The sequence below is a fragment of the Myotis nattereri genome (assembly GCF_964212035.1).
Source record: "Myotis nattereri genome assembly, chromosome: 10".
NCBI classification, from domain to species: Eukaryota; Metazoa; Chordata; class Mammalia; order Chiroptera; family Vespertilionidae; genus Myotis; species Myotis nattereri.
The window spans coordinates 39,367,224-39,386,752 of NC_138085.1; the positions used below are offsets into that span (position 1 = coordinate 39,367,224).

The 19,529-nt window shown below is 51.8% G+C and overlaps 1 protein-coding gene across 1 annotated transcript in view; it reads left to right on the forward strand.

Annotated features, from left to right (window-relative positions):
- Nucleotides 1-11,160: 11,160 nt before the first annotated feature.
- The window catches only part of SLC4A5 (solute carrier family 4 member 5), a 50,959-nt gene continuing 42,590 nt past the window's right edge, over nucleotides 11,161-19,529 (forward strand). Inside the window, exon 1 of the mRNA XM_081100808.1 lies at nucleotides 11,161-11,228. Coding sequence (XP_080956934.1) covers nucleotides 11,176-11,228 — 53 coding nt within the window. The 5' untranslated portion in view covers nucleotides 11,161-11,175. The remainder of the gene's footprint in view (nucleotides 11,229-19,529) is intronic.

Below are 19,529 nucleotides of genomic sequence, written 5' to 3' on the forward strand. Positions count from 1 at the left end.
CCTGAGGGCCTCTGTCCTGCGTCACAGGCCATATGTGGTCATCGCTGCCTGGATGAGCAGGCAGCTGGGGGTTCTACTCATGCTGCCAGAGTTCAGGCTGCAGCGCCAAGGGCAGCTTTTCCAGCCACACCGAGTTGTTTGGAGTGGGGTTCCGTCAAGCCCGTGCCTCGGGCAGTGCCCTGGCCAGGAATCCCACGTCTCGGGTTTTGCTCTTGGCCTTAGCTCTTTGGGACTGGAGGCTGTTAAGGAGAAATGCCAGCTTTTAGTAACTCTTGGCTCCCCCGTCTTGTGTTGTGCCCACAGACTGCCATTCCATCCACATTGGGCTTTCCGTCCCCAGTTACCTTCAAAGGAAGAGAGACCAGAAGGGACAGCCCTCAGGCCAGCAGAAGGTCCGCTGGGGCCTGTGGCCGGACAGGGACCCGGCCGGCGCGGGGAGCAGGGCAAGCAGCGGGGACAGCAGTGCGGACCGTGCCAGCAGGACCCGTGAGTTCTTGAGGGGTGCGTTCTGGCGGGCCGTCTGCTGTGGGTGCAGGCGGGGCATGGCCGGGCAGGAGGGCGCCTCCTGAGACGTGGCCCGGTGTCCCAGTCCCCCTCTCTCCGCCGCTGCCATTGCGGGCGGGCTCGCTGCCCCGGCCGCCTTTAGTCAAGCTGAGCGCCTCTCTCTGGGGGGAGTTCAGTCCTCTGCTTGATCCATTCCATGCTGATTTCATGGCTTAATGCTCCGGATTATTTCCTTCATTTCTAAATTCCTAGGGGCCACCTGGCCGTTGCCCTAAGGACCAATACGAACACGCCCGTTGGGTGTGAGGCACTGTGCTCGGCAGAGGGAGTTGCTCCGTCATGGCCTGCCTGTCGGTGAGGAACTGGGCAGAGCTGTCCAGGACCTGCAGGGCGGCTGCGGAGCCCTGGGCCCTTTCTCCAGGCCCAGAGCCCGGGGCTTCCTCTGCGGCTGCAGAAGTCAGTTCTGGGCTGATTGCAAATCATTCTTTTGTTCTTTCCCGTGGAAAGAAAGATATCAGTCTCAAGAGGAGTAAACAACCGGAGTTCTTAGAGCACGGATGAGACATTTTATTCTATTGTGACTTTACTATTTCTAGGGACAAATATGTACTCCCATCATATCCCAAACCTGCCTGACATTTAATTGGTTTTTATTACCTATTTTTACTGTCTCGAGCAAGGCAAAATTAGTGACTTTACCATCTAAACCCTCAGAGGCATGCCAGAGGCTATCACAGGGTTTTAGCGTCCCCGTGGGAGAAGACCTGACATACATGCTCCCAAAGGCCTTCAGAGCCCCCCCAACCCTGCTGCTGCCCCGAACCACTGTTCAGGCACCCAGTCTACCAGGCCTGTGGCCTTCCCAGAGTAAGCGCGTCTACAGGGGAGATGGGTTAATGGGGAGTTCGTTGGATATGCCCAGGGTAAGAGAGAAGTGCTGATTAAAATACATCTGTGTGCGTGCACACGCGCGCGCGCGCACACACACACACACAAACACGCATGCGTATGCATGTGCACACACACATGCTCAGGGGTAAGAACATCGAGACGAAGTGGAGATCATACCTGGTGGGAACTGGGTGCTCCCCACGTTGGAACTGGATGCCTCAGGCTCGCTTTCAGGGGCATTTCCCTGTCACCCCACTGCCACCACCACATTCAGGGATAAAGTCACCCTCTGCAAGTTGAGTCTGCTGGGTCCCTCCTGAGCCAGGGGAGAGGCACATGGTTTAGAGTTAGCGTTCTCTGCTCAGAGGGTTTGGAGGAGAGCTAATAAGTGGCATGTTTTTATTGACTTTAGAAAGAGAGGAAGGGGGAGGGAGAAGAGAGAGATAGAAACATCAATGATGAGAGAGAAACATTGATCTGCTGCCTCCTGCACACCACCTACTGGGGATCGAGCCTGCAACCCGGGCATGTGCCTGACCGGGAATCAACGGGTGACCTTTCTATGCATGGGATGATGCTCAATCTACTAGGCCACACCGGCCAGGATGTAAGTAGCATTTCTTGATGTGACATGGTGCATCACATGGCGTCATGAATGGTGGATTATTTTGGTGGTTTCTGGTTCAATTAAAGGAACACTGCTTTTACCTGGAAACCAAAGGAGAGAGAATGGGAGGAATCCTTTGATACATTTGTTCCCATACCACGTGCATGTGTTACTGGCTTGTCCCTGGAATGGGTATGGAACTGGGGGAGGGAGAATGGGAGAGCCTAGGAGGACAGGACATGTCAGGCTGTATCTTTCAAGTTGAAGTAAAGTAGGGACACCTTTTAAAAAGAAAATAACGTCTGTGGATCCATGAAAATGTATTTGCACATTTGTAGAGCCCCAGGGGGGCATTGGGTCCCAGTTTGAGAAATAATATCTTTTTTTTTTTTCCAAAATATATTTTATTGATTTTTTACAGAGAGGAAGGGAGAGGAATAGAGAGTTAGAAACATTGATGAGAGAGGAACATCGATCAGCTGCCTCCTTGCACACCCGCCACTGGGGATGTGCCTGCAACCAAGGTACACGCCCCTGACCAGAACCGAACCCGGGATCCTTCAGTCCCCAAGCCGACGCTCTATCCAGTGAGCCAAACCGGCTAGGGCGAGAAATAATATCTTCATTAAGGTTTTAGCCCATAGAAATGTGTTCCAGTTTGTGTGTTTTTTAAAATATATTTTATTGATTTTTTTACAGAGAGGAAGGGAGAGAGATAGAGAGTTAGAAACATCGATGAGAGAGAAACATCGATCAGCTGCCTCCTGCACACTCCCTACTGGGGATGTGCCCGCAACCCAGATACATGCCCTTGACCGGAATCAAACCTGGGACCCTTCAGTCCGCAGGCCGACGCTCTATCCACTGAGCCAAACCGGTTTTGGCAAAATGTGTTCCAGTTTTGAATGATAACAATAGAAAAGTTTTTCCCTTGCAGCGATAAAAGAGATCTTTTAAAGATTATCATGAAAATAGAAACACAAACTTTAAAACTTTCCATAGAACCCACCTACTCCTAAGAATACATTCCAGGCGCAGTTCTAGATGTGCTTGACTTAAGGGAGCCACAGAGCTGCTAACGAAGTCAGCAGCCACAGCTGTTGTCTATAGCCTGGGGGCCGAGCTGGTTCCTGCCATTCTCCATGGGGTGAGAAGGTGGTAGAATGACCCCTCAGTCATTCACTCCTTCCAGGCTATGGGGCACTGCATGTGTGATGCAGATACGGACCCACTCCACAACCTCACAGGGTCAGGGACAATGACCTGCAAGAGGAGAGCAGGACACGCCAAAATAGCCTGGTCCCTGTGGGAGGTCACAGTTCAATTCCCAGGCAGGGCACATGCCCGGGTTGCAGGCTCAATCCCCAGTAGGGGGCTTATGGGAGGCAGCCGATTGATGATTCTCTCATCATTGATGTTTCTCGCTCTCCCTCTCCCTTCCTCTCTGAAATTTAAATATATATGTATATGTATATGTATATGTATATATATATATATATATATATATATATATATGTATATGTATATATATATATATATATATATATTTTTGCCAGAACCCTTTTACCTGCACCATCTAGATAATTGTCTGAGTCTCCCACTTCTCCTTGCTATAGAGCACCCGACCACATGTGTTTTTCCTCGCGGAGTGTCCTGTATATTCTGCGAATCCATCCAGACAGCCCAGGCAGGAGGTCCAGCTGGCCTGGCCACGTAGGCCCAGTGGGAACTCCCACTACACCGGACGGGGTCCATGCAGAATGTGGGGGCCTGGGCCGGGCCGGGGTGGTTAGATGTGGCAGGGCCAGAGCATAAGGCAGGCTGTGCAGATGCAGAACTGACAGGAGACACCTTTAGTTCCCGCCTCACGGAGGAACGGCCTGGATCCTGCAGGGCAGTGTATGTGAAGGAGTTTTGTACCACGAAATGGCAGTTCATTATAATTTTGTTAACTAATTGTATAGCATTCATAACAGGGAGCTACTACTCTCCCATCTTCAAATAGAGAAATCAGGGCTCAAAGGGATGAGTGTGATGCTGCTGTAACCAGTGAAGCTGGGATTTGAAAACAGGTCTGTTGACTCCAAAGCCTGTGGGTGCCCCTCCCGCCCCACCGCTGTCCTTTGTAAGACCTCATTGCTCAGTCACCATATTCCACACAGGCCGGGAATGGCACGTTTCCAAGCAGCCGATTGCCTTGTGGTGAAAGGTATGGGTAGGTAGTGAATATGCCTCAGCAGTGGGCTTGTTTATTCTTTCTCTCTCCATACTGCCCCTTCCCCCAATCCTATATAATAAAAGAGAAACATGCAAATTAGCCATCCCTCTGCTACACTAAAGCCACGCCCACAAGCCACACCCACAAGCCAATCAGGAGTGAGTATGCAAATTAACCCAACTAAGATGGCGGCAGCCACAGAGCTGGAGTGAGCAGGAGGCTTGGGTTGCCCCCAGCGATGGAGGAAGCCAAGCTTCCCTCCTGCCCTGGCCAGCCCTGGGCTCCACTCGAGGCTACAAAGTTTCAATTATAGAAGATAAATAAATCCCAGAAAAAAAGAAGAGGCTGGGGGCTTGGGTCGCTGGGGGGCATGGCCAGCCTGAAAACAGCCCTCAGCCCCTCACCCAGGCTGGCTACACCCCCATGGGGTGAGGGTCCCCGCTGGGGGGTTTGGCCAGCCTGCAAGCAGCCTTCATCAGCCCCTCACCCAGGCTGGCCAGGCACCCCAGAGGTACCCCCACCCTGATCTGGGACATCCTTCAGGGCAAACCAGCCAGCCCCCACCCGTGCACCAGGCCGCTATCCTACATAATAAAATGGTAATATGCAAATTGACTGTAACAGCAGAACGACTGGGAATGACTGGTCACTATGACACACACTGACCACCAGGGGGCAGACGCTCAATGCAGGAGCTGCCCTCTGGTGGTCAGTGCACTCCCACAGGGGGAGCTCTGCTCAGCCACAAGCCAGGCTGATGGCTGCCAGCACAGCGGTGGTGGTGGGAGCCTCTCCCGCCTCCTCAGCAGCACTAAGGATGTCCGACTGCAGTGTAGGCCTGCTCCCTGCTGTCAAGTGGACATCCCCCGGGGGTTCCCAGGCTGCCAGAGGGATGTCTGATTGCCAGGTTAGGCCCAATCCCCCAGGGAGTGGGCCTAAGCCAGCAGGTGGACATCCCCTGAGGGATCCCAAACTGAGAGAGGGCACAGGCCGGGCTGAGGGACCCCCCCGCCCAGTGCACAAATTTTTGTGCACCGGGCCTCTAGTGTGAGTATCATTTTAGGAAGTCAATACTCTGCAACCAATCGATTTAAACTCAAGCAGAGCATAAATTGGGAATAGAACTATCCAGCTGTGGTGAGAACCAGTAAGAGCGATGCTTCCTGCCCTGGAGAGAATGCCTTTTCTGGTCCTGAGGACCTCTAGAAAGGCTATGAGGAGCACGTGGACAGAAGCAGCTTTCGCAATGTGGTTGCATTTCCACTTCTCTAGGCTGCTAATAAGAACTGGAGCCAAGATCCAAGAGAAACACAACCAGCCAAGCCCGACCTGGCTGTGCAGTCCCTGGGCCTTGGTATCCTCATCTGTAGACGGAAAGATGTTTGTGGGATGACCAATTGCTTCAGTTTGCTTGGGATCCAGGGATTTCCCAAGACAAGGGACGTAGGACCTGCAGTGCTAACGCCAGGTCAGTCCCAAGCAAACCGGGACTGCTGGGCACGCTAAGGTGTGTGAGTCACTAAATGCTATATAATGCTGTACATTACAGCCACCTGGTCCAGCAGCCCAGCACCTGGTGTGCTACACCTTCCCTGGGTGGGAGGAAGGAGCAGAAAGAGGAGAGGGGTGCAGGGTGCAGGGTAGGGGAGCAGTGTGGGAGTAGCATGGCCATCTAGAAGTTAAAAAGGATTGAGCCCTTGGAGTATTAGAAAGGCCAGACTGGTGATGGTCTTAAGGGAGGAAGGTGTCACTTGTTGGCAACAACAAAAATCGTGAAATCATTTCTTGAGTGACTGATGTGTACCAAGCACTGTGCCAACCACACCACATATAGTATCTCATTGTCCAGCACAATCCAGTGAGGGAAGTGTGAAAATTCCTGCTTTTTAGATGGGGAAACGAAGGCTCAGAGAGCTTACTGCCTTGCCCAGATCCTACTGCCCATAATTAGCAGTCAGGAGTGGAAGCCAGATCTGGGCTGAGGCAGTACCACACGAGTAGAGAGAATCCTCTGGCATCCTTGGTGGTGTCTGGTATTTCTCGGAGGGTCCAGGTCACCCTCAGTGCCTGAGGTGCGGTGTGCAGTGGCTGCCCTGTGGTGCACAGGAGGTGCTGGGCCGGCAGCACCCACCGTGCAGTGTGAGCTGTGGCGCCTGGGAGCTCGGAGGCACCCAGCCCCTCATTGTCCTGCCTGTGATGGAGCCTGCCGAGGCAGGAGCTCCTTGATGGTGGGGTTGGCTTAGATTCTGCAGCTGAACACATGCCCTGACCCTCTGCTGGTGTTTTCTCAGCTTTAAAGTGACCATATTTGACCCTCGGGCCTCAGGTCTGAAAATGTGGTAAGTGAGGCAGCCAGCAGGGCGGTGGGGGGGCAGCGGTCAGCAGGCTGGGCTCTCCTCCAGGCTCCCCTCGCGGGGCCTGTTGGACCTTCTGTGCTATAAAGTGGGTCTTGGTTTTTTCACCCGTGAAATGAAGGCTTTGGGCTGGGCGACTGCTAAGCTCCCTTCCGGCTCTAAGCCTTCGTGAATTCAGGGTTCAGAGCGCCTTGGAGCAGTGACCTCTAATCAACCTTGGCACATTCTAAGTGCCCAGTAAGCACTTGTTGAACTGAACCCAGGAGATTAGGAGTTTCTGGGCAGAGCAGTAATTCCCCGGTGGGGTTTGCGGGACACCCTGAAGTGACCGGTTCCCACCTTCCGTCCCGTCCCGTCCGGGGACTCTCAGAAAACACCCACTGAGCGATGACATTTGGGACTTGTCTTAGAAGTAGCTGAAGAGGAAGAGAAGCATTTAAAGTTAGGAGGAGAGAAACTAGCCCCAGGCGTGGTTGCTGTGAAATGTGAGGCCCCCTCTACCTGCCAGCAACCCTCTCCCCAACAACCCCATCTCCACCTCAGGGCTTAGGCCACTCCCGCCAGCTCCCCTGCCGGCCAAGGCTCTTAAGGAGGCCCCGGGGAGTCTCAAGGCAAATCCTGCCTCTGCCTTATAAAGGGGTCTGAGGAGAGGTGCCCGGCTCTCCTGGAGCTCCGGGCACTGAGGGCAGGGCTCATGGGGGAGGAGGAGGGGCAGCTCTGCCAGTCCCCTCCGAGCCCCTGGCTGCCTTCTTGAGGTTCTGTTGCAGCCACAGAGCCCTTCTCTTCCAGGGCACCTAAGAGTCTCCCTCCCTCTCCTCTCTCTCTCTCTCTCTCTCTCTCTCTCTCTCTCTCTCTCTCTCTCACACACACACTCTCTCTCTCTCTCTCTCACACGTAACACTTCTCTCATACTCACAGTATCTTTATTTCCCTTTACAATATAGTTTTCTCTCTTACATACACAATCTCTCTCACACTTACTACATCTCTCTTCTCTCTCACAACTAGTCCTCTCTCTCCAGCCTCCCAGTCACTCATACTTTTCCTTCTCTCTCTCCCCCCACCTCCCTCGCCTGCCTCTCCTCACCCCATGCCTCCCCTGGTGCTTAACTGGAAACAAAAGTGAGTTTGTTGTGCCGGCCAGGAAGCGGACCTGTGGAGGCAGTGGTCGGGGTGGCAACAGCAGAAACAGGCTGGGGCCAGAGGCAGTGCCGACAGCGGGAGACCCCAGCACTCAGCTATTCCAGGGAGCAGGTAATGCCCAGACAGGGGTCCCTCAGGGGCCCTCTCTCTGCCCTATCTCGTCTCTCCATGACGATCCTATGTATTTGCCTTCTTATCTGGCCTGGAAGGGAGAAAGGGGCTCCAGACTCAGGGAATGGTAGGCACTAAGTCCCAGGAGTGATTTGTCCTCCTTTTCAGAGAACTGTGTGTGATCTGGTGCGTCTGGGTCAAGGTCATGTGGGGTCAAGGATGACTGGGGTCTAGGGTATCAGGGTTCAAGTGTGGCTGGAGTCTGGAGTCTGGTGGCGGCTGGGGTTGAGGGCATCTGGTTGAGGGACTTGACAAAACCTACAAAGACAAGTTAGGTCCAGATCACAAGGAATGTTTTGAGCCATGTCATAGAGCCTACGCTTTGGTAATCGAGAGCCATTGAAGCTTTTTCACCTAGAAAGTAACATGACCAAATCTATGTTCTAGAAAAGTAGTTCTTGAACTCTGATCACATGGAGAATTAGGGTGCTAGCAGTCAGTCTTCTCCCAATTAAAAAAAAAAAAGTAAGATTATTTGTTCAATTGTTGGTTTTTCTTCTATAAAGTTTCCTTAAACCGCTGATGTCTGCTAGCAAGCGTCAGCTATTAAAAAGCCAATGGGGCCAAAACCGGTTTGGCTCAGTGGATAGAGCGTCAGCTTGCAGACTGAAAGGTCCCAGGTTCGATTCCGGTCAAGGGCAGGTACCTGGGTTGCAGGCACATCCCCAGTAGGAGATGTGCAGGAGGCAGCTGATTGATGTTTCTAACTCTCTATCTCTCTCCCTTCCTCTCTGTAAAAAATCAATAAAATATATTAAAAAAAAAAAGCCAATGGGGAAAAAAAGTAAGTTTAAAGTAATAGAAAAATTAAGAAGTGAAATAAATAAATGAGATCTATTGAACTATATACAGATACACAAATAATCTTTTCTGCTAGTAGAATTATTTCTATCTCATATGCACAATACTTCATGGTGCTGCCCTGATTCTCAGGAGTCTGCCATGTGAACATGTTTGAAATGTTAGGAAAGAAAACTCTGCTGCTACATAGGAGAGGGGAGTGGATGGGGCGCCCAGAAGCTGTGGGGCAGTTAGGTGGCTATTGCAGTGACTGGAACAGGAAATAATGGGAACCTGAACCAAGACTGTGGCAATGGGTGGGGAAAGAGGGAGAGAGATGAAAAGGATTTAGGAAGCAAATGAACGAAGTCAGGGTCTGATTGGACCTGGATGGTGAAAGAGAAGGAGGCTTCTGGAGTGAGTCCAACATTTCTCGGCTGGATGGCTGGGTAGCTAGAGGTGTATTCATCAAACGGAGGAGGGCAGGGTTGGGGTGTTGCAAGAAGGGATGCAGAGCTGTTTTGAATATGCTGAGGTTGACTTGACAATTCCCAGGTGGAGCAGTCCAGTTGGCAGTGGGAGATGCTTGATACAGGCAGGGCCTGTGGACATGGGTGACCTGGGGAGAGTCAGTGAAGAGGGACCCGGGAAGGATAAGGCAAAGGAGTCCTCAAAGAGATAGAAAAAAATATCAAGAAAGTGAAGCGCTGTGAGAGCCAAGAGTAGCATTTCAGCTCAGAGGGAGTGGTCAGCACCACTGATGTCCCAGAGAAATAAGCCAGACCATAGCTTTCTCGTACTGTTGGTTTGGTTGCTTTTATTAACTTACTGGTTCAAGGATAACAAGAGAGAGAAACATCAGTGATGAGAGAGAATCATTGATTGGCTGCCTCCTGCATGCCCCACATCGGGGATCAAGCCCACAACCTGGGCATGTGCCCACCTCTTTGAAACACTGGAGCACTCTTTCTTCAGATACACACAGTCGCTCCTCCTTTTACGTCACAATTCAAATACCCCCCCTCCCCCCTTAAAGAGGCCACTCTTGGCCATGCTCTCTAATGTAGCTCCCGGTCATTTTATTTTGTTTTTTCAGAACACTTATCACTACCTGAAATAATTATTTATGGGTTTGTTTATTGTCTTTCTCTGCCACTATTTAAGAGAGCAAGGACATATGAGCCTTCTTCACAGCTTTGTTTTCCAACACCTAGAACAGTGACGGCGAACCTTTTGAGCTCGGCGTGTCAGCATTTTGAAAAACCCTAACTTAACTCTGGTGCCGTGTCACATATAGAAATTTTTTGATATTTGCAACCATAGTAAAAAAAAAGATTTATATATATATATATATTTTTTAATATATTTTATTGATTTTTTACAGAGAAGAAGGTAGAGAGATAGAGAGTTAGAAACATCGATGAGAGAGAAACATCGATCAGCTGCCTCCTGCACATCTCCCACTGGGGATATGCCCGCAACCCAGGTACATGCCCTTGACCGGAATCGAACCTGGGACCCTTCAGTCCGCAGGCCGACGCTCTATCCACTGAGCCAAACCGGTTTTGGCAAGATTTATATTTTTGATATTTATTTTATATATTTAAATGCAATTTAACAAAGAAAAATCAACCAAAAAAAAATGAGTTCGCTTGTCACCTCTGACACGCGTGTCATAGGTTCGCCATCACGGACCTAGAACAATGCCTGGTGCATAATACACATTCATTAAATATTGAGAGAAAGGAAGGGAAGGGAAGGGAAGGGAAGGGAAGGGAAGGGAGGGAGGGAGGGAGGGAAGGAAGGAAAAGAAAACAGGAGAAGCTTGTCTGGGGAAGGGGACATGTTCAGTGTCAGAATGCCAACTTCTGAGGTTCTGGAGACTCATCTGAGAGATGACACCAGTGGGCAGCTGGAAAGCAGACCAGGAGCTCAGGAACAGGCTGTCATCTTGCCCATGTAGGAAGCTGGCCCACGTGGCTCACTGGCGCGAGCTCGTCCTTTTGCGTGGCAGACCGCTCCTTCCAGGCCAGCGATGGGAGGTGACTGGTTTGGGGCCTGTGGGAAAGGGATCCCTCTGGGGTTGTTGCACTGAAGTTAGGTCACAGTTTTCCTCACTTCACTTTTCTCTGCTGTTCTCTGTCCTTGCTGCTGCCCTGGCGCTGGCCATTTTCCATCCTTCATTATCAGCTACAAGACCCTGGATTTTGAACGCAGATTAAATCCTTTTGTCTCTGTTCTTCCAAAGAATATCTCACCCACATCCAACTCACGGAGGCTTGAATCCAGCTTTGCCCAGAAGCCGGACCTAGTTTTACTTACTTAGGAAATATTTTCCCTTGTGCTTGGCTCCTGCCCCATTTCAATTGGCCTTGCAGCCCTCTGTCCCCCACAGGGCACTTAGCGGACCCTGCTGTCCTCCGTTCGCAGGGTCTCCAGCTGCTGAGCAGCTCCAGGACATCCTGGGGGAGGACGATGAGGCTCCCAACCCCACCCTCTTCACAGAGATGGACACTCTACAGCACGACGGAGACCAGATGGAGTGGAAGGAGTCAGCCAGGTGAGGAGCCGGCTGGGTGGTGGTGGGGAGGGGCTGCCCACTGCAGTCTGCCCAGGCCCAGGCTGAGCTGGCTCTTCCGTGGGAGGATCATTGACCAGTGGCACCTGGCAACTTGAGTTCTGCAGGGCACTTTCTGGCCCATAAGGACCTTCCCGTCTGCCTTCCTTGGTATCCAGAACTGGGTTGGACACTAAGGAGCAAGCAAAGACTTAGGACTTTGTCTTTATCCTCAAAGAAATTAAAATCCAAATGGGAAGATAGACCCGACACCCATGAGATCATGAGAGACGAATACAAGGGCATATATTATTTCATGTCAAATGGTTCAAACTAAATGCTACAGAAGGGGAAGCACCAAGCTGGCTGCGGTGGACAGGAAGGGAGAGAATGTGTGCCAGGAAGAATCCAGATGGTGTGCTCCAGGGGGCTGCTGGAGCTTGGGGCAGGACACGCAGAGTGAGGCCTGTGTGGGGAGCAGAGAGCTGTCTACGGGGCAGTAGAAGGAAGAGAAGAACCAGAAGGCTGGAGGGGGAACCACATGGTGAAGTCACGGGAGCCAAGGGGAGATCGGGGCAAGGAGTAGTGCTGGCCAAACGCTGGGACAGAGTGACCTCTGAACTGGACTGGTCAGCAGTGCCAAGTGCTGCCAGGAACCCAAGGGAAGGAAGGGTATGGTAGGAGGCAGCAGGAGGGGCTGGTGAGAGGAGGAGGGGGCCTGGGAAGGAAGATGAAACTCTGGAAGACAGACCACACCTGTTTCTTGACCTTCTTTCCCTCTATCTATACATATTAACTGATTTCAGAGAGGAAGGGAGAGGGAGATAGAAACATCAGTGATGAGAATCATTGATCGGCTCCTCCCACACACTCCCTACTGGGGATCAAGCCCACAACCTGGGGGCATGTGCCCTTGACTGGAATTGAACCTGGGACCCTTCAGTCCACAGGCTGACCCTCTATCCACTGAGCACAAACCTGCTAGTCTTGACCTTTTTTCGATTAGCACCCCCTACCCCAAGGAAAGTTTAATGTAAGCTAACTTTGTTAAATTATAATTGCCTTTATTTCTAATGAGAGAAATTAAATACTACTAAGAAATCAGATTTTGTCAGGTAGGGTTGAGCTTCGGAGTGCCACAAACCATTGTAATACCTAAAACATTTTTGCTCTCTGAGAACCAAGGTTCCCCCTGTCGGGCTGACATCTCCCGGTTGAGAATGCACAGGACCAGCTGTACCCAGGACTGGCTCTGCCTGGTGGCCGCCATGATGCCCAGAGCCCAGCAGCTGCTCCCAACCATGGCCTGGGTCCTTCCCTGCCCACCAATCTCATTCCCCTGGGTAGTTGTTCTGCAGAGCAAAGAGGAATGACTTTTAACATCCCCCAGCTCCAATCTCTCCTGGAAGAAAGGCCTTTGGGAGGACTAGCAAGTCCTGTAGGCCCAGGGAAGGAAGGAATTTCTAGCCTCATGGCTGGACCCAATCTCTATGTGGAAGCCAGTAGGCCTCTTCTAATCAGTCCATTCAGTGAGCCCTTATCATGTGCTAAACAGTTCACAGGCTCATCTCATTCAAGCTGCACGATGACATTTTACAGAGGAAGATGCTGAGGTTCAGAGGGGCAAATAGCTTACAAGGGTCAGAGTGTGCAGGTAGCTGAGTCTGGATTCTAGCCCAGGCCTGTCTGACTCCTCAACTTGAAGACTTAACACACTTTATCATGCTTTCCTCATTTTGTCAGTCACCTCTCTCTCCTTCCTCAAACTTCCAGGAATTCTTGATGTCCATGGGAGGACATAAATCTGGAGGCAATTCCACTGAATGGGAGATAAATGGGGACAGCCACAGAACCCCGGAAGTCTATCCAGGTCTGACAAGAGTTGGGAGGACATTCAAATGACCAGGGCCCAGTCTGGGCTATTGTGGCTTACTGCCTCTGAGGGGCTATGCCTCCCTGAGCAAGTGCCTTTCTTGTTGAAGCGAACAAATAGAAAGAAGGAAAGTTGAGAATGGCCTTCTCAGGAGCCCAGTTGGGGGAGGGTGCCTTCTCCCCACCACGGGCAAGGTCTGCATCCAGAACCCCTGGCAATAACTCCCAGAACCAGACTTCCCTGAGGGCCTGTCACTCACACCCACACGGCCCTTGCTGCTAAGGCCTCAGGGCCCTCAGAGACTCGATTGTCCATCCCCACAGATAGAACACCCACATATAGTCCCTCAGAGACCCGAATGTCCATCCCCATAGATAGAATACCCACATGTAATTTTTCAGAGACCTCATTGCCTATCCCCATAGATAGAACACCCACATATAGTCCCTCAGAGACCCGATTGTCCATCCCCATAGATAGAACACCCACATATAGTCCCTCAGAGACCCGATTGTCCATCCCCATAGATCAAATGCCCACATATAGTCCCTCAGAGACCCGATTGTCCATCCCCATAGATAGAACACCCACATATAGTCCCTCAGAGACCTCATTGCCCATCCCCATAGATAGAATACCCACATGTAATTTTTCAGAGACCTCATTGCCCATCCCCATAGATAGAATACCCACATATAGTCCCTCAGAGACCCGAATGTCCATCCCCATAGATAGAATATCCACATACAGTCCCTCAGAGACCCGATTGTCCATCCCCATAGATAGAACACCCACATATAGTCCCTCAGAGACCCGAATGTCCATCCCCATAGATAGAATACCCACATATAGTCCCTCAGAGACCCGAATGTCCGTCCCCATAGATAGAATACCCACTTTCTAGAATCCACGGAGCATCCACACTACAGACCCTGCAATGACATTGACAAACTGTAGATGATGACGTTTCTAGGAGGCTCCTCCTGAAATACAAAGGTGCCTGCCAGCCGCCATCTGCAGCTGGTGGGACTCCCACAAGGCAGGCTTCCGAGGGCAGCGTCTGAGGAGGCCTGGGAGGGCCTCAGTATAACCTCAGCCCAACAGTGAGAGGACAGTGGTGACTGTAACTTTAAATGGCTGAACACAATTCCTGGCAGATCTGAGAGGCAGCAGCTTGAGGGACAACCTGGGGCAGGAAGCAGTGGGAGGAGAGGAGTCAGGGCCTCCTTCCCGGAGCCTCCTTCAATCTTCTCTCCAGCTGATCCCACCGGCTTCCCGCTAACTATTGGGGGTGTGACCAGCAAGCTGCTAGAGAGGCCAGAGGAGGGTTTGACCACTGGCCTCCAAGCCCACCTTGGCTCAGACAGTTGTGCTGGGGACTCCTTCGGGCAAACTGGGATGGGAGAGGTGCTCGGGGCCAGCCTGTTTGAGACCTGTCACCCCCCACAGAAGAACGGGGAGCATTCCCCTCAGCTGACAGGCTGTAGAATCTCCTCAGGGAAGTCAGAGGTCTCAGAAGTTCCCAGAATCCCCAGATCAACACATTCTCGTGGGTTCTGGGCCTCCTTGGAATGACAGGAGAAAATGGTGGGGAGTGGGGCCAGCGCCTTACACAGACACGCAGGCCCTGAGGGGATCCGTGCCCACCTCAAAGAGGATGGGGGAGGGGACCCTTTAATAAAAGTACTTAATTTGCGGCAGGAGTGTTTGCTTTATTGAGTTAGAAGATTAACAGTGGAAATCTCAAATCCGCAAGGAATTTTCCCGGCAGTGCTTTGTTGGGGGTTATTAGTTTGGGGGGTGTTTGGGGCCCTTGGACGAGTCACCCGTGAATGGATTTAAGTGGCTTTTTGAGCTCCTCTGGGCCTTGCCCCTCTGTGCATAATGGGGACTGTGTGTAGGCATCATTTCGAATGTGATCAATGCTGGTAGGTCAGGCTGTTCATGAGATAGATTTTTATGAACTCTGGCTCTTCAGCTTTCCCGGGAGGCAAACGCAGCGGCTGCTGGGACTGACCTTGCCTGGAGGGAGGGCTGTGCCAGGTGGGGTGTGGGCAGGCGGCCCTCCCCGACAGCAAACAGTTCACCCAGAATTCCATCCTCTCTCAAGCCCAAGTCAGCCTGGGTACAAGGACCGGACGGGAAGGAGAATGACCTGAGCTGGAACCTGCCCAAAAGTGGAGGGCTCTTTGGTGTTACTCAAAAATACCCAGAGCTCAGGGCCTTCCAAGAGCTCTAAAAGCAAATTTTAAATCCAAGCTGCCTCTGACCTCAACTCGGAGAAGACCAAAAGCATGAAACTGACAGGCGTTTCCTATAAGACACATAAGCTCTGAGAACATGTGACCAGAAAAGGACAGAGAGAGGGGCCGTGCTGGGGTCCAACCCCAGCAGGTCCAGGGGTCCCCAAAGGTGTGGACGGAGTTGGCGAAGAAGGAATGACACGGAGACAGCGTTCAGTTGATCAGCAGCCTAGCCAGGATCTCTAGCCAGGATCTCCAGCCAAGTTCTGTTCAGGATCTCTAGCGAAGTTCTGGGTCCATGTTCTCTTGCTAGGTTCTCCAGCCAGGTTCGGTTGCCAGGTTCTGTAGCCGGGTTCTTCAGCCAGGTTCTGTCTAGGTTCTCCAACCAATTTCTGTAGCCAGGTTCTGTCCAGGATCTTTTGCCATGTTCTCTCCAGCGAAGTTCTTCTGTCTCTAGGTTCTGTGTAGGTTCTGTGTCTAGGTTCTGTGTCCTGTTGTCTTGTTACATCTGTATTTATACCAGTTGATTCCAATCCTATCAATCTCTATTCCAAAGGTTAGGGCGTTTCTTATCTCCATTCCAGGGAGTAAAGATTATGTAGCTTAAGCATGATTGTTCCTAGTTAAAGTGATTAATTACCCGCCTGGCACTTAGTTAAGGGGTTTTATTCCCTCCCCAACTTCAGGGGAAAATCCCTACCTGGGGAAACAACCTTTCTCAGAGAGGTGACCTTGGTTAAAACACACAGTGTCAAGAAGGTGAGCAAACATATTAAGAACAGTATGCCATATATGCCAGGTCCCTTGAAACAGCAAGGATGGACCGGCTCCCGGCAGGGCCGGAGAAGTGGGTTAGCTTAGTTGGGTCAAACCAGGTTAGGACATTTTCAAAAGCCCTGATTGGTTCTCCACACGTAGGTGGGGATGCTCCCTCCCTCTGCGCATGGAGAAAGCCTGAGCTTCATCCCAACTCTAACCTGCTCCTGCACACGCTCTTGTGGTTGCCCTCCCACCATCGCGATGCTCTTAGTCTGGGACAGAACGCACCCCAGCCCTCTGCTCTCACCACTCACTGGGGTCACCTCTTTGAGGCCGGAGCTGACCACTCCATGCATAAAGCAGAGGAGGAAGCTGAGAGCTCTTAGCACAGAAGTCAACACACCTCGTCCATTCATTCAGCTCGTATTTACCAAGGGTTTACTATCTGTAGGCCCTGAGCCAGGAGCTGGAGCCACAAAAACCAACACAGCAGATGCCGTTCCTCCTCTGTCTAACGAGGCACAGAAGTGGACAGCGGGGCATCTGGTCTGGGGGTCCTCTGAAAGCACAGCACAGTGGGACCTAACCAGACAAGAGGGGTCAAGGAAGGCGTCAGGAGGAAGAGGTGTTCACCCTGAGACCTGAGGCGTGGGCCAAGGTTAGCCAGGAGAGGGTGCGGGAGGGGGAAGAGGCCCTGGAGCGGGGAAAGCGAGCTCACAGAGGAAGGGGCACAGGGTCCCTGTGGCTGCACTCTAGAGCAGGGGCTGGGATGGCAGTGGCTGGCAGGTCCTGGGCAGGCCATGTTGTGGAGTTTGAACTTGATGCCTAGGCTGCAGAGGATTTGGGGAGGAAAGGGACAGGATTGTCTGTTTGAAAGAGATCATTCGGGCAAGACCTGGCCAGTTAGGAGGCTGGTTCAGGTGAGAGATAACAAGACCCAGAACCAAGATGTTGGAAGTGGGAATAAAGAAAAGGGGCGGATCGTAGACATATTTTTTGAGCAGACAATTTAATATTATATATCCTTTTTTAAACTATATTTTTATTGATTTCAGAAAGGAAGGGAAGGGAGAGAGAGATAGAAACATCAATGATGAGAGAGAATCATTGATTGGTTGTCTCCTGCACGCCCCCTACTGGGGATCAGGCCCACAACCTGGGCATGTGCCCTTGACTGGAATTGAACGCAGGACCCTTCAGTCCACAGGCCAATGCTCTAGCCACTGAGCCAAACCAGCTAGGGCTATTATATGTCCTTTTAAATACTTTATTTTTAGAGCAGTTTTAGCAGGAAAATTGAGCATAAAGTACGGAGTTCCCATATGCCTCCAGCCCCACCCATGCACAGCATCCCCCATTATCAACCTCCTCCATGAGACGGACACATTTGTCACTACTGATGCACCCACACTAACACGTCGTCAGCACCCAAAGTCCGAAGCCTATGTTAGGATTACTCTTGGTGTTGACCCTTCTCTGGGTTTAGACACATAATGACATGTAGCTACCATTATAGCCTCATATAGTGTCACTACCCTAAAATCTGCGTTCAGCCTCTTCATTCCTCTCTCCTCCTTAACCCTGGATCTTTTTTTTTACTGAGTCTGAGATGTGTCTTAACAGGTAGAATTGACAGGATTTCATGACATGATGCATGGCATGTGGGGGGAGAAGGATAGTCAGGGAGATGGACACCTGGGTTTCCAGTTTGAGCTAGTGGGTAGCTCATGGTAGCAACTTAGGAAGCCCAAGAGCAGCAGGGAGGTTTTGTTGTGTTGGGAATGTAGCTTTGTTTTGTTTTGGGGGTTGAGGATGAATTCCGTTTCGGACATGTTTGAGGACACTCCAAGTGGAGTGTTCCTCCTGCAGGCATGTGGCAGGTCACCATGTAGACACAGAGGTCTGGAGTTCAGCCTCGAGATGGACATCAACCCCAAGGGAAAGGGCACCGTGGCCTTTCTGTGAAGTGAGGAGAACGCCCAGGACAGAGCCCCTAAGAACACTAACATTTCAGGGATGGACAGAGGAGGCGGAACCCACAGAGGAGACTGACCAGGTGCAGCTGGAGTCAGAGGGGAACCAGAGCGGGGAGACATTAAGATAGAGAGAGGAAGGGGCCAACAAGTGGGGGAAGAACTGAAGAGTATGACAGGATAGAGAGACCCGGACAGTCTCGAGGGAAGGACGGGAGTAGAGGATGGAGAAGAGAGTCAGAAGGATGAAGGTGGGTTCAGTTAACAGTTTTTCCAAGATGCTCTTCTGTGAGTCTTTCCATGGGAACGTGGGGTCAAGGAGGCGTTTGTTTCTTGATTTTTGAGGGTGAAAGAGATGTGAGCCTATTGGAGGTTGACAGAAAGCGCCCAGATGAGAGTGGTTTAAAGATGAGAGAAGGGAAGGGCTGCTGGAGGGAGGGTGCAGGGCCCCGGGAGCAGGTTCTGGGGCTCCCACAGCCAAGAAGGCCCCGCCGCGCCCCAGTGACAGGGCTGAAGGAGAAGGGGGCCGGACACCCCCAGGGAGGTTTGGGAGCTCCTAGCAGTGTTTAGAGAGTTCCGGGCTGGTGATTTCCAGACTGGTCTCTCATTTAAGAAGAGTGAGGAGTGGAGCGCTGACTGAGGAGTTGCAGCTTGCCAAATGGTCCCGAGGCAGGTGAGCAGCCCCAGCCGTGGCCGTCCTGTCCTATTGCAGTGGAGCCACGCATGGAGACTTATGGTCAGAAGAAAGTTTTTAAAGACTTGATGCTTGTCTACCACCATCGTACTACTTGTCATTATCAACCTACTTGTCATTATCAAGCTACTTGTCATTATCAACCTACTTGTCATTATCAAGCTACTTTCATATCCAATATCACACATGGTCCTTCCTTCTCCCTCCACTAGTCAAACACTGATATCCGATGCTTATGCTGGGCAAGTGGGAAGGCGTCATTTTGTATGAATCAGAACTGGATCAAGTTCTAGGCGGAAGTGGGCAAGGTGCCCCCAGGCCCCAGAGCCCCGGTTCCAGCCAGCGCTCCCATCTTTGCGCTGTGTGAACCCAGAATGGGGGTGTGCTAGGGCATGCGTTCCCCCAGAGCCTTCGTGATCACTCGCAGGGAGCACAGCTTGGGAAGGGCGTCATGAGGTCTAGCAGGCCGGAGGGGCCGCCTTCAAAGGGCCTGCGGTGAGGCCAGGGACGCACCAGTCCACAGCCACGGAGACCGCACGCCGTGGTGCCACCAAACGGTGGGCCCGGGTAGGTAAGATCAGATGAGCTGGTTACTGAGTATGACAGGAAGGCCAGTTAAGCGAGGAGAGAGGGCAGGACGCTCCCATGCCTGTCTGGAACCCCTCAGTGCCCCTGGAGGCTGGTCATCAGGAGAGACCACCTCCCCCCAACAGAGGACATCCTTGCAGTTGTCAGGAGAGGAGAAGCCCCACTGTCAGACCA